Here is a 22,906-nt window from a genome sequence, read left to right as displayed (position 1 = left end):
AAATAGGGACCAATGTTAAACAAAATTGTATTTTTCTTGGAACCAAATTATCTCAAAAGTTGATTTAGTTGTTAATTATCAGATCATAAAAAGTTATTTAATTTTTAATTTTTAAAATCTAACTAAATTTATGTATCCATATTGACCATTTTGTAATTCAATACGTAGCAATTTGATAAGTGACGTCATCAACTCATCATGCTGTTCCAATACCGCTACCTCGAAACGACCAAAGTTGAGTCAAGCTGCGTCCAATATTTTGGCAGGATAAATTATGAAGAATGATTTTAAATTTTGAAGTGGTTGGTCTTTATTTTCGGTTTTCAAAACAAACATCTTCAACGTAGTGCACTCAAAAATGTCTATGTGCATTAAAATTATTTTTATTATTAATATTATCCGACAATTTCTGCTTTATCTCTAATTGTTATATGGTCGTCAACGGGGTCGCTCCAATCACCCCACGCAGATACTTTTACATTTAAGTCGTTGTAAAAACGCGAGTAAGTTTATTATTACTGGAGATAACTCTATTTTAGGACTTGGGGGAATTTTCCCAATCCGGATAAAGATTTTGGAATTCAAAGTCCACGTGCCAAACGCGCGTGCCAATAAAGTACTTAAAAGTTTGAATTCGAGACAGACGCGGAGAAAATCATTTTAAAGTTTTAATTTTTTTAATGGTTTTATTCTATGAAAACACCTAATTTGTTAAACGCCAAACCAAAAAAATATATTTTTCTTTTGAAACTGAGCTTACGACTAAAAGCTATACGATTTCAAATTATTTTTATGTGTTTACTTTCGTTAAATTAGATTTGCTATTTTTTCTCTTATCGAATGGTCTCTAAAAATTATATATTTGGCTATGGTCATTATTGAAAACGAGTTAGGTCGTAAACCAATTTTCATTATGCTCAAATAGTTAGGTTTCTTTTACGCAAAAATATCGTAATAATGAAAACCATTTAAAACCATTGGTATAATGGAAACGGTCCTTTCGAAATATTTTTACTATTCCAAAATATTAGGGATGCACCGATATATCGAACTATACTTCTAATATCGGTATCAGCCAATATCGGCTTAAACGAAGCCGATATTGGCGGATACCGATATTAAAAAAATATTTTCAGGAAATTTTTTTAAAATAACAATATTCTCGATTAACTAATTACTCAGTGGCGTAGACAAGGGGGGTTTACAAGTCCAGACCCCCAATGCGCCTACCTTTGACTGTACTAAATTTACATATTTCGACCCCCCATGACGAATTTCTGGCTACGCCACTGTAACTAACCTTTTTTTAAAAATTTAAAATCCAGTATAGTTAAAACCGGACGTAACCGGTGGTTTAAACCGGTTAAATCTATTAATAAAAAATGCTCAAATTGCTTAAATCTAGCCCTCAAATTGCCCGATTTAAAAATAACGTTTTTGCGCGTGACAGTACCTTTACATTGTGAGGTATAGCAGACTTATTTACCCGCTTTTATACCCTAACATGGCGGCGTATTTTCACGCGCAAAATGAATTTGAAGATCGCCTAATTGCTTATGTCTAGCTCTCATTACTTACGACAAAAAGTGAAGGTTAAGTTTTAGTTTTTTCAATATTTCTAATTCATTTCTCAATATTTTTTTAATTAAAAAAAAGTGGTTTTAACCATGGATTTTTTCGGTGGTTAAATCTGTTTTAAACCATGGTGGATTAATCCAGTCTGGCTGGTTCTTGCCAACCCTGAAAATTACATTATTACGCGCGCTAATGCAAACTAAGTTTAACATAATTTTGGTGTTTTTTGCCCGCGAAATCGCGTTTACAGTGGAAAAAAGCGCGCGAAAAATTGGTTTTCTTCCTGAAATTCGTCGCCGAATCGTGGCGCGTAAACATTTTCCCCATTTTAGCGTTATTGAAAAAAATAGAGTTTCCAGCAAATATGTGGCGGTGAAAACCCCGAAACTTTTCCTATTTCTCTATTTTTCCGCGAGCGTTGGCGAAATAACGGTGGAAAGAATTTCCGAAACTTTCCGCGGCGTTATGAACGGTGGAAAACTAAGCTGCGGAGGAGATCGGACTGGGATATATATTAGTAGAGAAGCGGAATTTACGTTACGACTCGGAGAAGCTCACGATGCTCATCCGCGTGGCAGGCGACTCCCCGAGTCGTCGCCAGGGGTCCCCAACCGGGTACACTCCAGCGCCGGAGATACGGGGCCAAGGCGAGGGAGACGAAAAAACCTGGTATTCATCGCGAAGAGGAGACGGGACCTAGCGCGATACACTCGTGGAAAAATCGTCAAACATTATCCCAGAAAGTGGTGGTAGGGTGGCGCGTTGTCAAGCCGGAGATGGGGTCGGAAGGGAGATGGGGTCGGAAGGGAGCGGGGCCCGGCTTGTCACCGTTGCCTAGGTTACCCGACGGCGGCTACCGACTGCGAGGAGAGAGAGAGAGAGAGTGCACGAGGGGTTCCTCTCGTCCCGCACTCTAATTGCAGCCAGACCCACTGTTTCCTATAGACGCTTTCCTAAGACTTTCGGCCAGGACTATAAGGCACCAGCGAGGGGGAGCGGCGCCCCAGGAACCCGTCCCACCCTCTCCCCTAAAGGCTGCCTCGAAAGGGGAGAATATACCCCTGATGCCGCCTTCTCCCTCACTGTCAGCTATGCCACGCACGATCCTCGGGAAAAATGAAAATGACTCTGGCTGGCTGCCTCGGATTGAGTTGACTATACGAAATGGATATGTATCACCGATTTGGTTTTTTGGAAATCTATATCTCGGGGCAGGTTAGCTTCACCACAATGTTCCGGGGGAGGAGGTATTTCTGGGAAAGCCTAGGACTTAAAACTAATCTTGGACGATGAATTGGCTTCGGATTATTACCGAAAATGTATGGTTTTACCATCCCCCCGAAATAATCATGAAAATATTCGGGATTTCGTTTTTTTATTGGTTATAGTTATTGATACGGTCCTACAGTTCCTACTCCCTGGTATGACATTTTTTCCCGGTTACCACGGTTCCCCGAAAAATAGGGAAAACTAAAAAAAAATTACGTAAAATAGGTTTTTGTGTAAAACCAAATCTAGGTTATAGCATAAATAACATGAATAAGTATGAGAGTTAGCAAAAATTATCGTGCACAGAACAGATTTTCGGAGTTATTGCGCAATCAAAGCTTAGTATACAAAACAGAGCCCCCTAGTGTATAAATATACTACTACCAAGCTATTCAATTCGATTCGATGGCGAGAGTATAGGTGTCGAAATAAGGTTTTTTTAAGAAAATTAGCATTAAAACTATAGCAGCCCCCTTCCCCCCCTCAAAAATAGGATTATTTTTCTAAAAATTATACGATATTATAGGACTTTATACGCTATTTAATTTACTAACTTTATGCATTTAAAAACAAAATCTATATTTAGTGAAATAAATGTTTGATTTTCACTAAAAAAATGGAAACTATTTAACCATTTTATCACAAAAATATAATATTAATCAGCTAGGCAACACCTTAGGCCCAAGTCATCTAGCGACTTTTATTGCCTTTAATTCAGGTGGCCGGGTTACAATGCGTTGTAGGGTGGGGTAGCAAGCCCTTCATGCCACGCGAGCCAACAGCTCCCTACACTAACTATTACCGTTAACCTCAGCAACATTTTTGGGGTAAAAGTGAAACAATTTTTGGGTAAAATAAGTAAAAAATCTTATTTTTGTTTAAAGTGGTCAAAAACATTTTCGGTTGCCCTGGCAAATCGAGTGGGTAGTGCAACGTCTCCTTTTGGGAAATTTCATACCTTATATAGGTCTACATTACTCCCGACTTTGAACAAAATCGGATATAAACACCTCGGGTACTCTCCTTGTGAGTGGCCGGATTTGAAATGGGCAAAATACCAAAATTATAGGATTTTATAGGACTTTTTAGAGATTTGGCTAAAAATAAAGGATGTTATAGGAATTATAGGATCTCTGGGGGCCCTGCAATAGTTATGGTCATACTAATATTACTTGTGTTTGTAGAAACGCACGATCTGCCTTCATTCAACAAAGTGTAGACAGAGTTTGTTAACTTTAAATTCAAAATTGTAAAAAATAGTTAACCATTCTAGGTTTATTTTAAACTTGCTTTAAAAAGCTCCTTGTAATGTTATTAGGAGCAGTATAATATACAAATTTTGAGAATAGATCCCCACAATTTATTTAGCCAACCTTGCAAAAAAATACTGACACAGACACTAATTACAAGAGGAACGAAATTTGGTCTATATTTAGTCTACTAGCCCCTGTAGAAGTGTTCCACTTGCAATACGTCGGTACGTGTTCAGGGTGAAGTGAGGACTTAGGGGTTCAAATTATCCCAAACACAGACACGCGTATTTACAATAAAAATAATTTCACGTTCACTACGCGACAATATTCTACTTATTTAATACGGATTAAAATGGTAGATTAGTCACCTTATTTTTAATTTAAATTAATTAATGTACTTCAAGGCTAGTTCACAATTTCTCTGAATATAGATCTCTCACTGGCAGGCCTTCAATGTTACGGGATGACAATTCGGTTGATGGCGGATACGTGACGTCACAATAATTTTTTTGTACATGGATTGTTTGTCAAAAGCGTCCCGCATTCGTCTCCGCCAGGAGGGAGTACCGTCGTAATACAGATGTTGCAGCGACGCACTCTATGGCGCGTTTTCGGATATTCTGTTGACTGCCATTTGCACACCTGTTTCTCTGCGCGGTCGGAACCCTCCCCTTGAGCTCGCGCAATTTTTACCGTCTTCGTCAGTCGGGTGGGGGGTGGGGGGCGTGGCTCTAGGCAAATTTATAACAAGTGGTTGCCTATAAAATGGACGACTTTAGCTCGAGCTCTCTCGACTCTTTGCGATGTTATAAAGTCAGCTCGCTTTTATAGCATCGGCGTTGGAAATATACTGGCTAAAAACAATCGCTCTTAATTTTTCTTTTCCGTATCTTGGCCCGGTGTAAACTCTCCCCCTCACAATTTTTTTTATCGGACCTTCGAGCCATAAAATAAAGAAAATTACAGCATGCTGTTTTTGGTAATGAGTTTTTTTATGTAGTTATCTCGAAGACTTAATATTGTTGATGTACTAAGCGGTTTTTAACGATTAATTAGTCAATTTAAAGCACTGAAAATAATATTATTTTAATTAATCCAATAAATTAAATTCTACTCTGTATAAAGGGTGTAATTAGGGTGGGGCGGCACTTTTTGGGGGATTGAAATGAGTTCTTTGTTTCAAAAATATGGGCCTTCCAAACAAAGTTGGAAAACATAAAACAATATTATAGGAAAAAAATAATATTTGTAGAACATTTCCGCGAAAATAATAAATTTAAAGATATATTACTTTTTAAGGGTTTTAATTCTAGACTAGTCTAGAGGTTTAGTTTTATTTTTGGATTCGACAAAATGAGGCGAAAATGCCGCGAAATTTAAATTTGTGAAAAATATTAGGCTAATCATGGAATGACAACCTGTTTCTTTTCTTTTGTCGGAAAAATAGGGAAAATTTTCCGGAAATTAAGGCCTCGGCAATTTTCCGATTTAAGTGATTTCTAAAGATTAACTATAATTTTTTTACCTGATTACTTAAATAACAACTCTATACTTTAGGGTGTTCTAATTCAATTAAAATTATTAAATTTTTCAGAATTTAATAATATTAATCCTGTTTTAATCGTTTCAATGTCGATTTTTCGATTAAATAATTTCAATGTCGATTTTTAGATTAAATAGTTTCAATGCCGATTTGTCAATTAAATCATTTCAATGTCGATTTAATCATTTAAATATAAATTTAGTCATTTTAATGTCGATATAATTATTTCAACAACGATTAAATCATTTCAATGTCGATTTAATGATTTCAATGTCAATTTAGTTATTTCAATGTCGATTTAATGATTTCAATGTCAATTTAGTTATTTCAATGTCGATTTAATTATTTCAATGTCAATTTAGTTATTTCAATGTCGATTTAATTATTTCAATGTCAATTTAGTTATTTCAATGTCGATTTAATTATTTCAATGTCAATTTAGTTATTTCAATGTCGATTTAATTATTTCAATGTCAATTTAGTTATTTCAGTGTCGATTTAATTATTTCAATGTCAATTTAGTTATTTCAATGTCGATTTAATTATTTCAATCACGATTTAATACATTTAATAATGTTTAATCATTTTAATCGTGATTTAATTTTCTGAGGGTGTCCTTATGATCACGATAGTGACCTGCCCCTCGACTACCCCTCGAAAGTGGTTCATGTAAAATTCCATTGGGGATGGAATCTACATTCAAGGAAAGGAACTAACAAATTTATCAAATGGCCATAAAAACATGTAGAGGTTAACGGTAATAGTTAGTGTAGGGAGCTGTTGGCATGAAGGGCTAGCCACCACCCTCCTACGCATTCCCCTGTAGCACATGAAGTCGTTTTAGGGTCGGGGTACGGTCGAAAAGTAGCTTTATAGTCGACGACCAAATGCCGACCTAAAAACGTCCGAACGTTTTTCGACATTAAAACCGTAAATCCTTTTCTGGGACTATTTATGGTCGGTATGCCGACCATTATCCAACTTAAAATAGACCTTACATTTAATTATTGGATTGTACATTAACTTTATGAAACAGACCACATTTATATAGGAAAAGGGGATATTTTAATTATTTTCTGACTATTTGATGATATTCTGAGATAATGTTTAATCCACTTTTATTTTTTCATCAAACTTATTTGTATTCAAAAAAACGCGGCATCTAATAATTAGATCAGTTTTGGGTCGGAAATAAGCATCAATATAAAGTCGGCCCGACGTCGTTTCGGAGTCGGTTCTTGGGTCTCTTAAAAGGCGGTTAAGAGTCGACGTTTTGTAGTCGGCCGACCCTTTTACCCCTAGGACATTTCGACCCTCAATCCAAAGGTCGGCCGACTTTAGTTAGTGTTTAGTACCTTTTGCCGACGTCAGCCCGACTCTAATTTGCTACAGGGGTTGTAACCCGGCCACCTGTTTAAGGCATTAAAAGTCGTTAGATGACTTGGGCCTTAGGTGGTGCCTTGGGTATTAGCCAGCTGATTATGATAGTTAGACTATATGTATATTAGGAGTTTGAATGTATTCAGGAAATTGTTAAACCAGCGACAATCTCATAGTTGGATTTTTCCAACCTAAATAGTAATTATTTGGAAATGAATTTGTCACTGATAAGAAGGAATATTTTGGTTAGAGCCACGTGTTGCCTAGTCGGGCGGGCGTCTCTCTGAGCTGGCATTGGCCCTTTGCCGAGACGGAGAAGAGATGGCGAGAGGAGAGAAAAACACGCGCCGGGAAATGAGGATCTTCGCGTCTATACCTACAGCCCGGGCTACATCCCTCACTCGACGTCGAAATCAAAGGCTTAGAACCGGGGTACGGTTTGCGCCTAGAAGCTTAGTCCCGTATATCCCCGGTAACGATGTAGGGGTGGGAAAAAAAGGAGCCCGCTGTAGCTCAGGATCGATAAGATCAGGCTACCCTTATCCCGCTTCGGTTAAAGGAGGCAGGAAGAAGAGATAGAAAAAAACTATTCTCTTTCTTGCCTTACGAAAACTTCACCCTTAATTTTTCCCCCCTACTTTTTGGGTTCTATTCGTCTCCCCCCCCCCCCCGGTTTCATCTTCACCATCTTGAACAATCCTATAAGTTATATAGAAATATTATGGTCATCTTTCGGTAAGGTTCTACAGTCCAATTTTGATGGTCATCCTTTGTACTAAAGAAAAATCTGGTATTTACTAACGGTAAATACTATACTTTATTTTGGAACTGCTCAAATCATTTGTCGATTAAATCATTTCAATGTCGATTAAATCATTACAATGTCGATTTAATCATTTCAATATAAATTTAGTCATTTCAATGTCGATTTAATTATTTCAATGTCGATTAAATAATTTCAATGTCGATTTGTCGATTAAGTCATTTCAATGTCGATTTGTCGATTAAATCATTTCAATGTCGATATAATTATTTCCATGTCGATTAAATCATTTCAATGTCGATATAATTATTTCCGTGTCGATTAAATCATTTCAATGTCGATTTGTCGATTAAAACATTTCAATGTCGATTTAATCATTTCAATATAAATTTAGTCATTTTAATGTCGATATAATTATTTTAATGTCAAACGGTAAATACAATACTTTATTTTGAAACTGCTAAAATCTTCAAAAAATAAACGTGCATCAGTTTCTATTTCAAAGCTAGTTAAAGTCTGCCTTCGTTACATTTTAAAGTACTATTTTTACAAATGTTCCCAATATTCTTTTTAGATAAATTCTAATTTAAACGCGTGGAGGTATCAAAATATATTGTTCAGTGTAATGAAGAAAAACTAATATTTATAGAGAGCTTTTACAATTTTCTTTCTAACGGAAATAGGATGACTTCATTTTATAATTTTACTTCCGGTGTGCAAATAATTACAAACTTTTTAAATATAATTTATAATTTTTTTATACGAATATAATAAAAATCCCTATTTCCTTATCAATTATTTTCCGATTCTATTTGCTATTTTTTTGCCTATAGGCAAACTTAATCTTAATTAGTGTTTTCAGTTAGCTTAAAACTACCAAGCGTCCAACGTGAGTTTTTTTTAAAAACTAGTTAACTATAAAACTGACGGAAATCCTACCGTTTCTCATAAACCAAAAACCAATTTTTTACTTGTACTACAAATTTTAGTATCAAATAATAATTTAAATTAAGTAATTTTATTTAGAAATTTATTTAATGCTTATAAATATATTTCCTCAACCTCCTTACCAAATTCTAAAAAAATAAAAAATTAACCAATTGTATTTGATCTTCTCAACCTACCCGGATCAAAAGCGCAGTTGTTTATACAGGTGATATAACATATACTCTTTTTAATTCGTATCCCATTTGGAGGATCGGTTCGAAATAGGCACCCAGCGACGGAACAAGTGGCCTCTTTAGGCCGGTTCGCAATTATTTATTATCGGTGTAGGCGCGGAGCCGAACTGAGGAACAAACAAGTGGCTGCTTCCCATTTTCATTTCGTTGTTGATTGTAGACGTTCGCCCAGTTCCGGATGCGGAAACCGTACCGAGATAAAGGCGCCTCCGCCCCTCCCCTTCTCTTTGGAGATTACGCCCCCCCCCCCTCCGCCTGTTCATTCTACGCAATACGCCTTTTTACTTAATAACGTTATTGACTGCCTACGGCTTATTTTCCGGCGAAGTTGTTCCCAGTGAAAGCGGGCTCCTCAAACGCGGTGAGAAATTTTGGCGAAAACTCGAGAGCTCGAGTTTTAACGCTGATTGCGCAACGAGAAATATTGGCTTCTAATTTCCCGGTTTTTCCGGAGAGCGCGCGTCGTCTCATTCTGACTCGGCTAATCTATTGGCGGTTGGTCGCTGTCTCGAGACTGACCGGCCGCGCGCCAACTCCGAGACCAACCAGGAGCGCCTTTTTCGAAAGTCCGGAAAGCGCGCGCCCCGCCAATGCCACATTCAAAAATGAACTCTAGCTTACTGGGGTTTTTTTACTTACGGAGTTTTTGCTGCAAGGGACGTAGAGTATCTGGCTGTCATCCAACTTCTTCTTCTTAACCGTTCCCGCGGAGATGGCCGAGTGGTCTCCTTGGTTCGGAGGACCCATCCGGAAACCTTTGGCCTTCACCCAGAAGCGGAATTTGGAGTTTTCGGCGCTGTTGAGTTCTTCGCCTTGCAGAATTTTGGCGATGCGGTTGTACTTTCTCCTGGTGACCGTTTTGGTCTTGGCGCTGTCGCCGTAGGTCTTCATGGCCCATATCTGGAAGGATTCGTACATGTCTCCTCTGGTCGGGGACGTCGCGACGCCGTCCACCGAAGAAGTATCCGGCGCCGAGGCCTCGTCGTTGGGCGCTGCACCACCTCGAGACGCGTTGTGGGCGCTGGTGATCGTGGCGTTGGTCGGAGTGGGCGCGATGGAGGCGCTACCAGCGGCGGGTGAGGAGGAGTGCCCCCGTGGAGAGGGTGACGAGTCGCGACTGGCGTGTCCGGATGCGAGGCCTCGAGTGGCGCAGTGGCCGTGTCCTTTGGCGGCGGCGGCGGCGGCGGCCAGGGCGGCGGCGTGCCTCGTGTTGTGCCTTCTCTCCATCGCGGCGGCTCTGCCCTCCCGGCGCCGACGAAGGAAGCCCTCCTAGCAGCGGGCTCACTTAGACTCCTCCGTCCCGAAACGCGACCAATAGGCAGCGGGGAAGGCCGCTAGGGTGGGGGGACCGTCGAACCGACGAAGGGGAAAAACGACATTCGTAAAAATTTTAGCGCCAGAAAACAGGGGACCTTATACGCGAGGGGAACGAAACGCGCGAAAAAGTTATCACCGTCGCGCCAAAACGCGTATAAAATTCGATTTCGCCTCTCTCTCTCTCTCTCCCTCGGCAGATAAACAGGTGCGCCACTTCCTCCCAACCCCCTTTTTTTCACCCACGAAAAAGAAAATGTCCGCGGGACGGACCTTTGCTGGGAAAGCGCACTACGAGGGGAGGAGACGCGAAAAAAAGCGGCGAGGAGAGCGCGTTTTGCACCGATAAGGAAACCCCTCTTCCGGTAAACGAGGAATTAGGATGTTTGGCTCGCGCCGTTCTCCTTCGCTTGAAATATGACGAAAGTTTGTTCTCGAGTCCCGCGCGCGATATTTCACCGTTATGTTCTTTGCCTCCCCCCAAAAAAACCGAGAGATTCGCGAAAGGGGAACGAAACTAGAATATAATAAAAACGGCAACTATATCGGTATATTTAGGCTTTTTTGTTGGTGGTCGAGGGTCGTAGTCCCCGTAGCGGGGGTGTCGGAATGAGATCGCGAGCGTCCAAGCCAGTGGCAGGAAGGTTTAGGGGCGCGTGCCGTCCCCGACAAGGCTCCGAGGCCAGACTGGCGCGCGCTCCACGAGGCTCGCGGCCGCTTTGCCCCGCCTGTGCGCGAGCCACCGAACACCGCGTACGTGTTTCGTATGTGTGCCGCTTTTCGAGGGGAACAGAGAGAGAGCCGCCTTTCGGGGATGATTGCTAAAAGTCGGAGAGGACATTTTCTGTCCCCTTTTTTAGGCTCGCGACGACCCACGTAAAGCGGGAGCCGGATAATCGATAGACTTGGAAAGAAAGCCGACCTAACAAACTTCTCGCGGAATGTCCCGAATCCAGATTAGCAATAACCCAATTAACTCGTTTCGATTTTCTCGAACCATTCTCTCCTCGTTCCATCCATCCTCTGATCATGGCGGCGTTGCGACGTGGCTCCCCCGTTCGGTTTGATTTTCTGTTTATACGCCTATATTAAAAGGTGGTAGCACCTAGCAGAATTGGAATTTAAATGAAAGACCAATAAGAAACTGCTATTTCGTTACGAGTCGTCTGAAACGCGGACGATTTTAAACCGACAAGAAATTCGTTTTCATATAAATTCAAATTTCGCAGGGTGGGTTGACATTTTTACTGACCTTTTAATACAGGCCCATTGAAAGATGGAAAATTTAATCCTTCAACTACAAAAATAAATATTTATAATTTGAAGTATGGGATTTAGAGAAAATGCTAAGCCCAAGAAGATGACGTCATAAGAGAAGTACCTATAACGTCATAAGGGTAACGTCTTCAATCCCATGATTCCTTTCGTTAAGAGCACCTTAGAAATAAATATTTCTGGCGTGAATTATGGGATTAAATGAAAATGGTAAGCCCAAGAAGATGACGTCATAAGAGAAGTATCTATAACGTCATAAGGGTAACGTCTTCAATCCCATGATTCCTTTAATTTAGAGCGCTTTAGAAATAAATACTTCTGGCGTGAATTATGGGATTGAGTTAGGTTGATAGATTTTGACGTCAAACTTTTAAGACGACAATTAAGTCATCAGGTAATGTCTTCAATCCCACGATTCACGAATTTCACGCATTGCAGTTTCAAATTTTTAAACCATCGCAATTTATAATTTATGAATGTTATTTGTGGAGCTATATTGTAAAATAATATTCGTTGTAAAATATAACAATTTGAAATTAAATAAATATTTAAAAGTATAAATTTTTCAAGTTATTTGTTATTACATTGCCAAGTTAATTAATTTATTTCATAAATATACTGCTTATTGGCTAAAATTTCTTAGAGTATAAATATCTATTTCGAATTTAAGATTAACTATTTAATGAGAGTCATTAAGCCAAGTTATATTTTAGGAGAAACATTAGTACATTGATAAAACTATGTTTTGATTTAGGCGATTTAAATTGGTTAGCTTTGAAGTTTCTGATAGCAATTAGCAGTATAACTCTATTTAGGTTTTAAAATAAACGAAATGTAATAAGTAACGTTATTTAAACTGTTTACCAGGAACGTTGAAATACTATTAAAATAAAATTATGACAAAACTTCAATAAGTAAAATCATAAGTTTAATTGGCACAGAGCCCCCTCGTGTCTAAATACGTGAAAGGGAAAATATTCTTCTAAACAGTTCGGCTGCAAGTCCAAGTCGTAAGAATTAAAAAGGTCCCTTAAGGAAATTAGCATTAAAACAATAGCAAGTGTCATACTTATTTTTTATTGCGTTACTTATGGAAATATCTAGTCTAAATCGTGTTTTTTCCCTATATTATCAAGTAGTATTTAGCTGTGGCCAGTAAACATGGTAGTATATACTCCCTTTAAATAGCGCCAGTTAACCCAAGCATCTGTGATGAAAATTATCTAATTCACCATAAATACGAGAAAACCGTCCGTTGAAACACGGTATCACATGTTTTTAAAGTAACTAGCGCCAGTTAGGCCAAGTTTTTGTCAAACATGGCGGCTTTAAAGGGCCACATCAGCGTTTGAATTTGATCTGTTTCACGCGCTAGTTTTCAGAATACGCCTATATTTAAAGGTGGGTAAAGATGTCGACCTACCCTGCAAAATTTGAATTTATATGGAGAGTTGGAGACTAATTTCCTGTCTCGCGTAGTTTCGTGTTTTCGGTTTAAAATTGTCCGCGTTTCAAACGACTTGTAACGAAATAGCAGTTTTTTATTGGTCTTTGATATAAATCCAAATTTTGCCGGATGGGTCGGCATTTTTACCCACCTTTTAATGTAGGGGAATAGGATTGGTCGTATTTGCCGAATTTTTTAAACGCAGGTGTGGCCCTTTAGGGCTGGTTTTTATTAGGACAAAAACGCCACGACGGTGAACGTCGACGCGAAAAATTTCCGTTAGACCTAATGCAATATTTTTGCGTCGACTCTCACCGTTGTGGCGTTTTTGATCTAGTGAAAACCAGCTTTAATTAGCGAGTATTTAATATCCTCTGGTCGCTTTAAAAATGCAGAATAACATTCTTGACGCGAAAAACTAACCATCTGAACAACGACTGCGGGAGGTGTCCCGCGTCCGTCGCAAGGTGCGTAGCAGGTGCGTTTCGTTTTCGATAAATGTATTTTTTTAAATAGCAACGATAGCGTTGGATGTGGGTGAGTCGACGCTCTTTGGTAATGGCCCCCCTCACTTTCGTTAAGTTAGGTCTCCCTCCGGATTCCCCCCTCCCCTCTTGCCTACAGCCTTCCCGCTCTGCAGTAAAGTCTGTGGGTGGGAAAGAGGGGGTGAAGCCGAGCGGGAAAGACTACCAAGGGGCGCGGGAGGGGGAAAGGAAGAGAGAGAGGAGAGGTACGGGGGGGTTGGGAAGCCCGTTTCCACACATCCTTCGCACGCGCCGCTCGGTCAAAGGGGACTCCTATACGCTATATATATATATATATATATCAAGGGGGGGGGTCTCCACACAGAGAGAGAAAAGGAGGGTCTCCGTACATTGCAAAACTGCGCCACTGCAGTGCAAAAACGTCAATATTCGCACCGCACGTGGCCCAATATAGCGTATAGTTTGGGAGCCGATGCTGTAGCGTTTACCGCCAAAACATATTCGCCATAACTATTTTTCTAGTTTGTTTCTTTACATTTTCATTACTCCAGGGTACGCTACTTTATTGGGCGAATCAAAATTCCCCTCCTCGATTTTTTATGATGATTATCACAGAGAAAGAGAGATACGCTTAAAAAACGCGTTTTCTTTTGGCGAACGGTTTTCGCGTCTTCCGATAAAGGGCCTCCGGTGTCTCGGCCGAGAGAAGGCGGAAACGGGGTAGCGTCTCTATATTGGGCCTTGTATCCATGGCAACATCATTGATACCCCCCAGTGTACGTAGTCGTCTCATGCAACAGACTCTCCAGCGCTACCCATTCGGTCGAGGCTTAGGCCTAATTAAAAATTACTTTTAGGAATGATATAAAAAGAGAGGGACCGAAATTGATAACGCAATGTTGTAAGAACGTGAATTATGAGACTGCAGTCGGTTGTCCCGTTTAGGAATCTGCCATTGATGTTTTGCTCAGACTTCTCCAAAAAAAGCAGCAGGTGGTATTGAGTTTTACGCGCAAGCGCCTACTTTTCTTCCGCTTTCTTCTCTCTCTCGATAGTCGCTCTGCCACGTTCCAACAACATTTCCTGGACTGGGTTGCCAGCTGGTCGGTTTTCCCGCCCGATTTGGCTTTTTCTAAAAGTACGATGAGGGAAAAAATACTCTGGGCTGATGGGGGTTTTTTTTATCATGAATATTTAGACAAAATGGTTGTGAAGAACATTCTTTTAATAAAATTGAAATCGAAAGGTATGTCGTCATGGCGATATAAGATTTAACATATAAATAATAAAATGTGGTTGTACATAAAATGCTGCGTAGTTTAAATTTTGGTTATAAGTATCGCCGTCTACCGACCGAGTTTTATATTAAATATATGAAAGCTGTCTGCTCGTTCAAAATTATCTCTGCATAACAGCTGAAAGTTCACCCGGAAAACCTAGAAATTCAAAAGGTGTCTGCTATTTCTTAACATATTTAGTTTACGGATATTAAGGCAGATGGCGCTATATTTCCTAAGCTCGAAGCATATATTAGATAATAAACATCCTAATATCATCGTTTTATTCATAGGTGAAAAAATTACATAATCTATTTTTAATATTCGAAAAAATATATATTCCAAAATTTTTGTTATTTTAACAACATCAATAATTATAAAATTATTTGGGATTCTTTTAAAATTTGTAATATTATGCTATTAAGTGAGCTCCATTGTTTAAAGAAATGACCGGTAATTTAGGCTATTTTTAAAAATACAGTTTTAAACGGTGCGCGACCTTTTGGGCTAATTTTATTTTCACTGGTGTAGGACGTTACTCTTATCTGGCAGCTCTGTTCGTAGCAACTTTCGTCTCAGTTTTTCAAGGAGCACTTATCGATCCCAAGATTTTCCCATCTTTGGCGGCCGGAGTTCAGTTAGCAATAATATGCTAAATCTAACTCCCCTTTTACACAAAAAGTGTAAACTTAATAGGCGCATAATGATTAAAAGTGAAGTGTTTCAAAAAAGCGAAGTAATAAATGTCGCAAAATTTTTATTACAGACGGCGCCAGAAGAGTTCAAACTCGGTTCAAATCCATTGGCGTCCATTATTATGATGGAATGATTGCAAAGTTTTTAACTCAGTCACAAAAAATTACCCAAAATCAATGGAACTATTTCGGACTTTCGATTGTCTTTTAAACCAGTCTATTAATAAATGGACTGATACAAATCTGTTACAGTACCAGTTCATTTATTGAAAAACTGGGGGTTCCCGGGACAAGTTTAATATTTCGAAACAAATTAATTCTTAAGTCACTAGCTCCTCGGAATAATTTGATAATGGGGGATATCTGGGGTTTTGATGGTTCCCAGTTGAAAATATTTTTCCCAGCATGAGCCACTATCGGAAAGTCCGTCAGATTATTAGAGATGGGATTTCGTTGAGAATGATAGAGCCACTTACGCCATCTAACATTTGTAGACAGTTCTAATAATGTTTTTGAAAATTTATAATTATTTTAAGAATAATAGGTTTGGCTGACAAAATTATCTATAACAAAATTGCTTAAGAGAGAATAAATACCCAGAAACGTTAGTGTATTCTGTAAAAGTAAACCTGAGAAACAAATTATACTAAAAAAGATATTCGTTCTTAATTCCACCGTGGGCCAAATAAAGATTTCTCATTATTTGGCCCATGATTCCACTATAAAATAATTACAATAAGTATGTCGAATAGTAAAAATTATCACCGAACTGATTTTCAGAGCTATTGCGCAATTTAGGTTTAGTTCTCAGCACGGAGCCCCCCAAGGTTTTTAAAATCGTGCATGCACTACTGGGAGCCCCCTAGTGTCTAAATCATTGAGTTGGGAATAAATAGAGGTACAACTAAATCTGGCTAGCGCGGGACCAATTTCGTTCCATAAGCAGACTTTATCAACTTTATCGTTCTACCGTGGTGGCATCTGTCTGTAGTGATGGCAACTATATTGCAATTGAATTTTTTCGCGAATCTGACGCGAAATTGAAATGTATGATTTCTCGTAAAAAACAAACCTTTGAAGTTGTTTAAAAATAATTTTATTCTGTCAACACGATCCTTTTTAACTCAAGTTACGGTGAGTTAGCTAATAATTATTTTTTTTTAGCCATATAACTTTACAAAATAGAGACGGCGCTACCGCCTAACAATAAAGATGAATTTCGTACAGTCTTATCAGAAGAGGTCCCGCTTAACCATGGCGACCGAAATCGTAATTGTAATTCTAGCAGTATTATTCCCAATTCAATGGTCTAAATATGCTAAGGCGAAATATTATACTACCAAGGACGATAACATGCTGCTCAGTTCGAGTGTAAGTCCAAGTCGGAGCTTGGCGAGAATGTCAGTGTCCAAAAAGGTTCCGTGAGGAAAAGAGCATTAAAACAATAGGGAGTGTCATACTTATTTTATAATGTTACTTATGATTCCATGTATAGCGAAAATATTTCCAACGTATTTCAAACAAAATATTTTGAATATGGCAGCAGTAAAATCTTTTTTGAGCGGCTAATAAACGTTTGCCTAGTATCGTTGTTTATCCACAACAAAAATGACAACGTTTGGGCCGCTGATAATTTAACCAATTTTGGTCGACGGCTTTTTCAACAGTTTCTTTGAATAGTTACGTCACAACCTCTTACTTTTACAAGCCTACGAGTGCGCGCTACACTCGCGAGGTATAAAAGTTTTTCTAGCGCGCGTACATATCGCCCGTGCGAAGAATACACTTATATGGTTTTCCATTTGATTGCTCAAGATTCGCTCCGAATCTGTCTCTGACGTCAACGCAAATGAACATATTCCCGCGCTTTGTGGTTCTTCGTCTGCTTGTAATTTGAATTTTCACGTCCTGGTCGGCCATTTTGCCAAAAAATCTTAAAGCAGGGTCTTGTGACATAGGAGCAACATTTTAAAAAGTTGGGCAAAACCACTTTTTAGTTTACAAAATCAACTATTAAAGCAAACTAAGACAAAAAATGAGTACAGTGGAGATTGTTAGTCTCTCTCATATTTTTTAGCGAAAGTTCGTCTGCTTTTGAATTTTCGTGACGCTCTTTCAACAGACGTTCGCCATCTATGTTTACGTTTTGTGATTAAAAAGCAGACGAACTTCGCTTAGGTATAACTTACGTCGTTAGTGAGAGCGCATGGTGATAAATTGTTCGGAATTGGTATACAGCTCTGAAAATTTGTATACAGGTGCCTTGAACTATACTCTCGACTACCTATTTTTATTTTTCGAAATAACCTACTGGAAAAAAGTTTATAAGCAAAAAACCCTCTTGCTGCTGAGGACGGGCGCATCTTCGTTTGCGTGTATTTTTCAAATTATATAATCTAAATTGCACCGCATCTCCGCAATTTTACAAATAAAAAATGGTTAATCACGTGTAGCTCGGGTGGTAAAGGTGGTAAAGTTATGAATTTTTCTTATGTTAATACGTGTCATCATATGTAACATAATTCCTCATAAGTATGCCTCTGTATAATATTTAAATTGAAAAAAATTCAATGAGACCTTGTTTCACGCGGAACATACATTGAGCGGACCCAAAAATGCAAAAATGCTTATAATCCTTGCGCTATTGAAAAGGTTACCATGGAAATGAAATCATGTGATCGCGAGGCACGAGCTAAACTTGACACGGGCAAAGCCAGAAACGCGCGAGGAATTCTCACTAACTTCCGTTTCCCATCAGTAAAGTTGATGACGCGTATTTCGTCACGGAGTTGTAAGTGACGTAATTTACGTCATATCCCGTGAACAAGGTTTCATTCACTAAAATGCTTTTATGGCATACTTATGAGTGATTATGTTACATATGGTGTCATATTACTACTTAAAACCTGATATGGAACCACCTCTAGTTTTTTTTCTGCCGTTTTTTACGATTTAACCTTTTTCTCTATAGGGATAAATGGTAAATCGCGTGTAGCTCGGGTGGTAAAGGTGTTTTTAAAGGATAACGCAAGCTCTGTGGCAAAAAAGAATGAAAAAGCAACGTGCTTTTTAACCCCCTACACCCCCCTCGGTACTAGCGAGACCACGCAGAGTTGACCGTAAATTTCGCACTTTGCATACATATTCACACAAATGCCAGCTCACTTGCGTTGCCCTTTAATATTTGAATATTACGTTTACCCAATAAATAACAAAAACTTCAAATGCAACTTAAATTGTCAACTTTTATAAAGAAAAAGATTAAATCGTAAAAAACAGCAAGTTAAAAAATATCAGGTTTTAAAGGGGCTCCAAAGTTCGGTGGCAAAATGTGTGTTAAGTCAGTAAAGTGCCAAATTTACGGTTGACTCTGCCCGCCTCTGCCAAGGCCGAGTGAGGGGCTGGGGGGGGGGGGGAATGAAAATCATGCTCAATTTTCTTTTTTTTTGGCCACCGAACTTTGGAGCCCCTTTAAGTTTTACTATGACACGTATCACCGTAAAAAAAATCATACCTTTACCACCATTTTTCCCTATGGAGAAAAAGGTAAAATCGTAAAAAACGTCAAGTTAAAAAAATATCTGGATGTGGTTCCATATCAGGTTTTAAGTAGTACTATGACATGTATCACCGTAAAAAATTCATAACTTTACCACCTTTACCACCCGAGCTACACGCGATTTACCATTTTTCCCTATGGAGAAAAAGGTAAAATCGTAAAAAACGTCAAGTTAAAAAATATCTCGAAGTGGTTCCATATCAGGTTTTACGACTATGACACTAATCACCATAAAAAATTCATAACTTTACCACCCGAGCTACACGCGATTAACCATTTTTTATTTGCAAAGTTGCGGACTATATTATTTGAAAAACACACACAAACAAGTTGGCAAGCCAAAATATACCTCTCCTCGGAAGAATGGTCCCTAGTGGTATTAATTTCTCGACACGACCCCCAAAGATATCTCCGCAATTCAGAGTTATTTACGAAAAACGTATTCTCGGTTCAAACCCTGCCCGGTATAAAATTTCAATTTTAATTTAAATAATTAAGACGAAACAATCGAGTTTAATTTATTCAGAATATTATAAATTAAGTAGTTACAACAGCGAGTTAGACTTACTAAAACAATGCACAATTGAATTTAACCCTTTTTACAGTACATGTTTATCAGTTGAATATAATACTAAGCAAATTTTAATGAAAGAAATATCTACAGATGGTATTTGTATTTTTCTCGCTTACGAAATAATTGCCGCATCTTTAACGCTCATTTTATTTCAACGCTCGTAGACTTCCAGTTGACGTTGTGACACATACCGCATGAAAAAGACCAATGCCGTCCAATTTCCAATATCATATAATGACTCGCACACCCAGGAAATCATTGACTGCGTTAGAAATCGTAGATATCCAAATATCCACACCAAATATATTTACAAGAAGCAAAAACCTTACCATCAACAAAGCACAGAGAGCCACTTGACTAACCGCCAGCTCTTAAAGCAATAAACGGTAAATTATCTCCTTTGAATTAACACAACTATATATAGGTCGTTAATAATACCCGTAAATAAATAACAAAAAAACTAACAAAGTGGACCACCCACAGGGTCTACCCTTTAACCCTCTTATCTCGGCTGACTTTGTCCCCTCGGAGAGGTAATGAAGATGCGTACGACCTCGGCAACAAGCGGGTTTTTTTGCTTATAAACTTTTTCCCAGTAGGCTTTTTTGAAAAATAAAAATTAGGTAGTCGAGAGTATAGTTCAAGGAACGTGTATATCAATTTTCAGAGCTTTCTACTAATTCCGAACAATTCGGGTGTTTTTTGTAACCATGCGCTCTGACTAAACTGAATTCATTCTTGTTAAGACTATCTAAAGTATAATTTGATAAAAAAGAACAACACATATCAAATTAGTATTTCAATTTAATAGGCCTTTCTATAGAGTAACATTAGCCTTGCGGTTTTCATATAATTGCTGCTACGTCACGGGTGACGTATCGATGACGTTTTACTACGGAAAGCCCTGGACATAAGAGTAAATTCGACGAGGTACCCGGTTTTTAAGCATAAACTGAACTGAACTTTAACGTATTTCGTGACGAATGAGCTACATAAAAACAAGTTCAGCAAGATTAGCTTATTTTATAGAAAGGCCTATTGATTTAATAAAATTGACAACAACAACAACGACCCTAACTTCCATGACTTGTCTGTGGTGGATCAACGAATTTAACATATTTGCCACATGGTTTAACAGAAGATAGGGATGATTGGCGCCAGTTATTATAAAAACAAGTCGTAACGCGTCTTACCAGACGATGTTTTAAAGGGGCTCCAAAGTTCGGTGGCAAAATGTGTGTAAAGTCAGTAAAGTGCGAAATTTACGGTTGACTCTGCCCGCCTCTGCCAAGGCCGGGTGAGGGGTAGTTCGGGGATGAAAAGCATGCTCAATTTTCTTTTTTTTTTCACCGAACTTTGGAGCCCCTTTAAAATAGTTCTACTACCATAAGTCAATAATATTGTTACAATATTATATACTTACAAGTTACGCTGACCTGACACTATAGTTTTGTTTTTCTTTGGGTTGCGCTGTCTGATACCTGTTCAGTTATCCGAAAGTGACATATCGACCGAGAGCAGTTCTCGTGGAATACTGTTTCACATTAGGTGGATACTTTTCGCTTGTTCTGGAACAAAGGTGTACTCCATTTACGCTGAATTTAAACTATTCGCTTGTACTGGTGGAGATAATTTATGTACACCGCGAACTATTCGTCTAGCTACATTTTTTACTGCTCCTCAAAAGACGGAGTAAGGCGGTAAACTGGTAAAATCGTCTGCTTATATAGACATATATAGGTGGTTTTTTTCGCCTGTTCTGGGTTTTTTGAGCAGGTTAAAAAATGTAGCCCTATGACGTCATTTTACTCCAATTCTATCTAGACGAAAAAAATGAGTTGAAGTAAGAAGGGAGTAGTTAAAGGTTAAACGTTATTTATTTGTTTCGTTTTTAAGATGGTGACCGGTGGTGAGGTCATCAATATATGAGTCATTTTTCTTATTTATTTAACAATAATAATAATCAGCTAGGCTAATACCCAAGGCACCACCTTAGGCCTAAGTCATCAAGCGACTTTTAAAGTCATTAACTAGCATTTAACAATTGGATATTCGTTATTAAAAGCTTGCCACATGTGAAGATGTTCAAAACCCGTCATGTTTTCATGAAACGAAATTTAAGCAGACGAATTTTCTATATAAGCTAGATTACTCCCTCAACAGAGTCAACACCTCCTTTCGAGGAGGAGTAAAAAGTGTAACATTTGAGCTCTGGAACCATAGAAATCTCATAGGTAACTAGAATGCTACCGCCTACGGCCGAGCTTGTCACCGGTTCGTTTTGAACCTTCAGCCAATGAGAGGCCGTAGAGTGGTTCCGCCAAGGAGGATAATAAGCCAGCTGAATTTTCTCACATAGGTAGCTTTTAGTTCTTTTATTAAAAATAGATGGCGATGGAGTCTAACGAGACTCATGCTACGAGCTATTCCAATCTCACTTCAATCTTTATTGTGAAAGTCGAACCTTAGAGTAAAAGTATATGTGGGGAGGAATGAACTATATGCCCCAAAGAGTTAAAAATCAGTCACTCCAGGGGGCTGAAAATCCTCTCTCCGCAACCTTTGGCTGTACAGCGTAGTTAGAGAAACCTCCGCTACTCTCATTGCCGCTACTATCCAATGGAAACAGTTGAAAGAAAATAAGTAGTCCCGAACTCAACGCTAACACAAATTTTGAGCTTGCGAGAGTGCGTTTAATATCATCAGAATCATTCCGGCAGTTTATAGTATGCGGAATTTATTAATTTGAAAATTGATGGATTTTATTGAAAATTAATTTACTAGATTTACGTATCGGCATAAGTAACATAATTACAAAAAAATTAACGAGATTTACAACCAAACTGATTTTCATAGTTATTGCGTAATCAATATGTTTTCTCAGCACAGAGACCTATATGCTTAAAATATGAGAGACTTCCGCTAATCCGAATATCTGGTTTCCGATAGCTAGGCGAAATATTAGGCTAAAATGATAAAAATAAAAAAGTTTTTATCGGCGCCACGAGCTCATGTTTTTTTATCACGCATGATTCGCACGCGGGCTTCAAAACAAAGCCAAAGGCCATCGCGACTCCAGAACGTGCTCTCCGAAATTAGACTTAAATTTTTATCAAAAAGTAGTCATCCAAAACGGTAAGTCGCGAGTCCAAGTCACAGCTTGAAGAGAGTATCGGATACTATTGGTGCCGAAAAAAGGTTCGGTTAGAAAATTAAAATTAAAGCAATAGGAAGTGTCATACTTTTTGTTGTTATGTTACTTATGGTATCGGATATAAGTCGAAATATGTCTCTTAAAAACAGGAAAAGTTGATTA

At 38.5% G+C, this 22,906-nt stretch overlaps 1 protein-coding gene across 4 annotated transcripts in view; it reads right to left on the bottom strand.

Annotated features, from left to right (window-relative positions):
* The window catches only part of LOC149936406 (nucleolar protein 4), a 50,839-nt gene extending 39,833 nt beyond the window's left edge, over positions 1 to 11,006 (bottom strand). For 2 of the 4 annotated variants that reach the window (XM_090154514.1, XM_090154516.1), the window contains exon 1: positions 9,604 to 11,006. In XM_090154514.1, the coding sequence (XP_090010640.1) occupies positions 9,604 to 10,191 (588 nt within the window). In that variant the 5' untranslated portion in view covers positions 10,192 to 11,006. The remainder of the gene's footprint in view (positions 1 to 9,603) is intronic. The other 2 variants (XM_090154513.1, XM_090154515.1) reach the window with 1 other exon arrangement.
* Positions 11,007 to 22,906: the final 11,900 nt, after the last annotated feature.

Source organism: Leiobunum rupestre, chromosome 7 (genome assembly GCF_980474605.1).
Source record: "Leiobunum rupestre chromosome 7, qqLeiRupe1.1.hap1, whole genome shotgun sequence".
NCBI lineage: Eukaryota > Metazoa > Arthropoda > Arachnida > Opiliones > Sclerosomatidae > Leiobunum > Leiobunum rupestre.
Note: the sequence above shows the minus strand (reverse complement) of the source record. Positions and strands in the feature narration are given on the sequence as shown.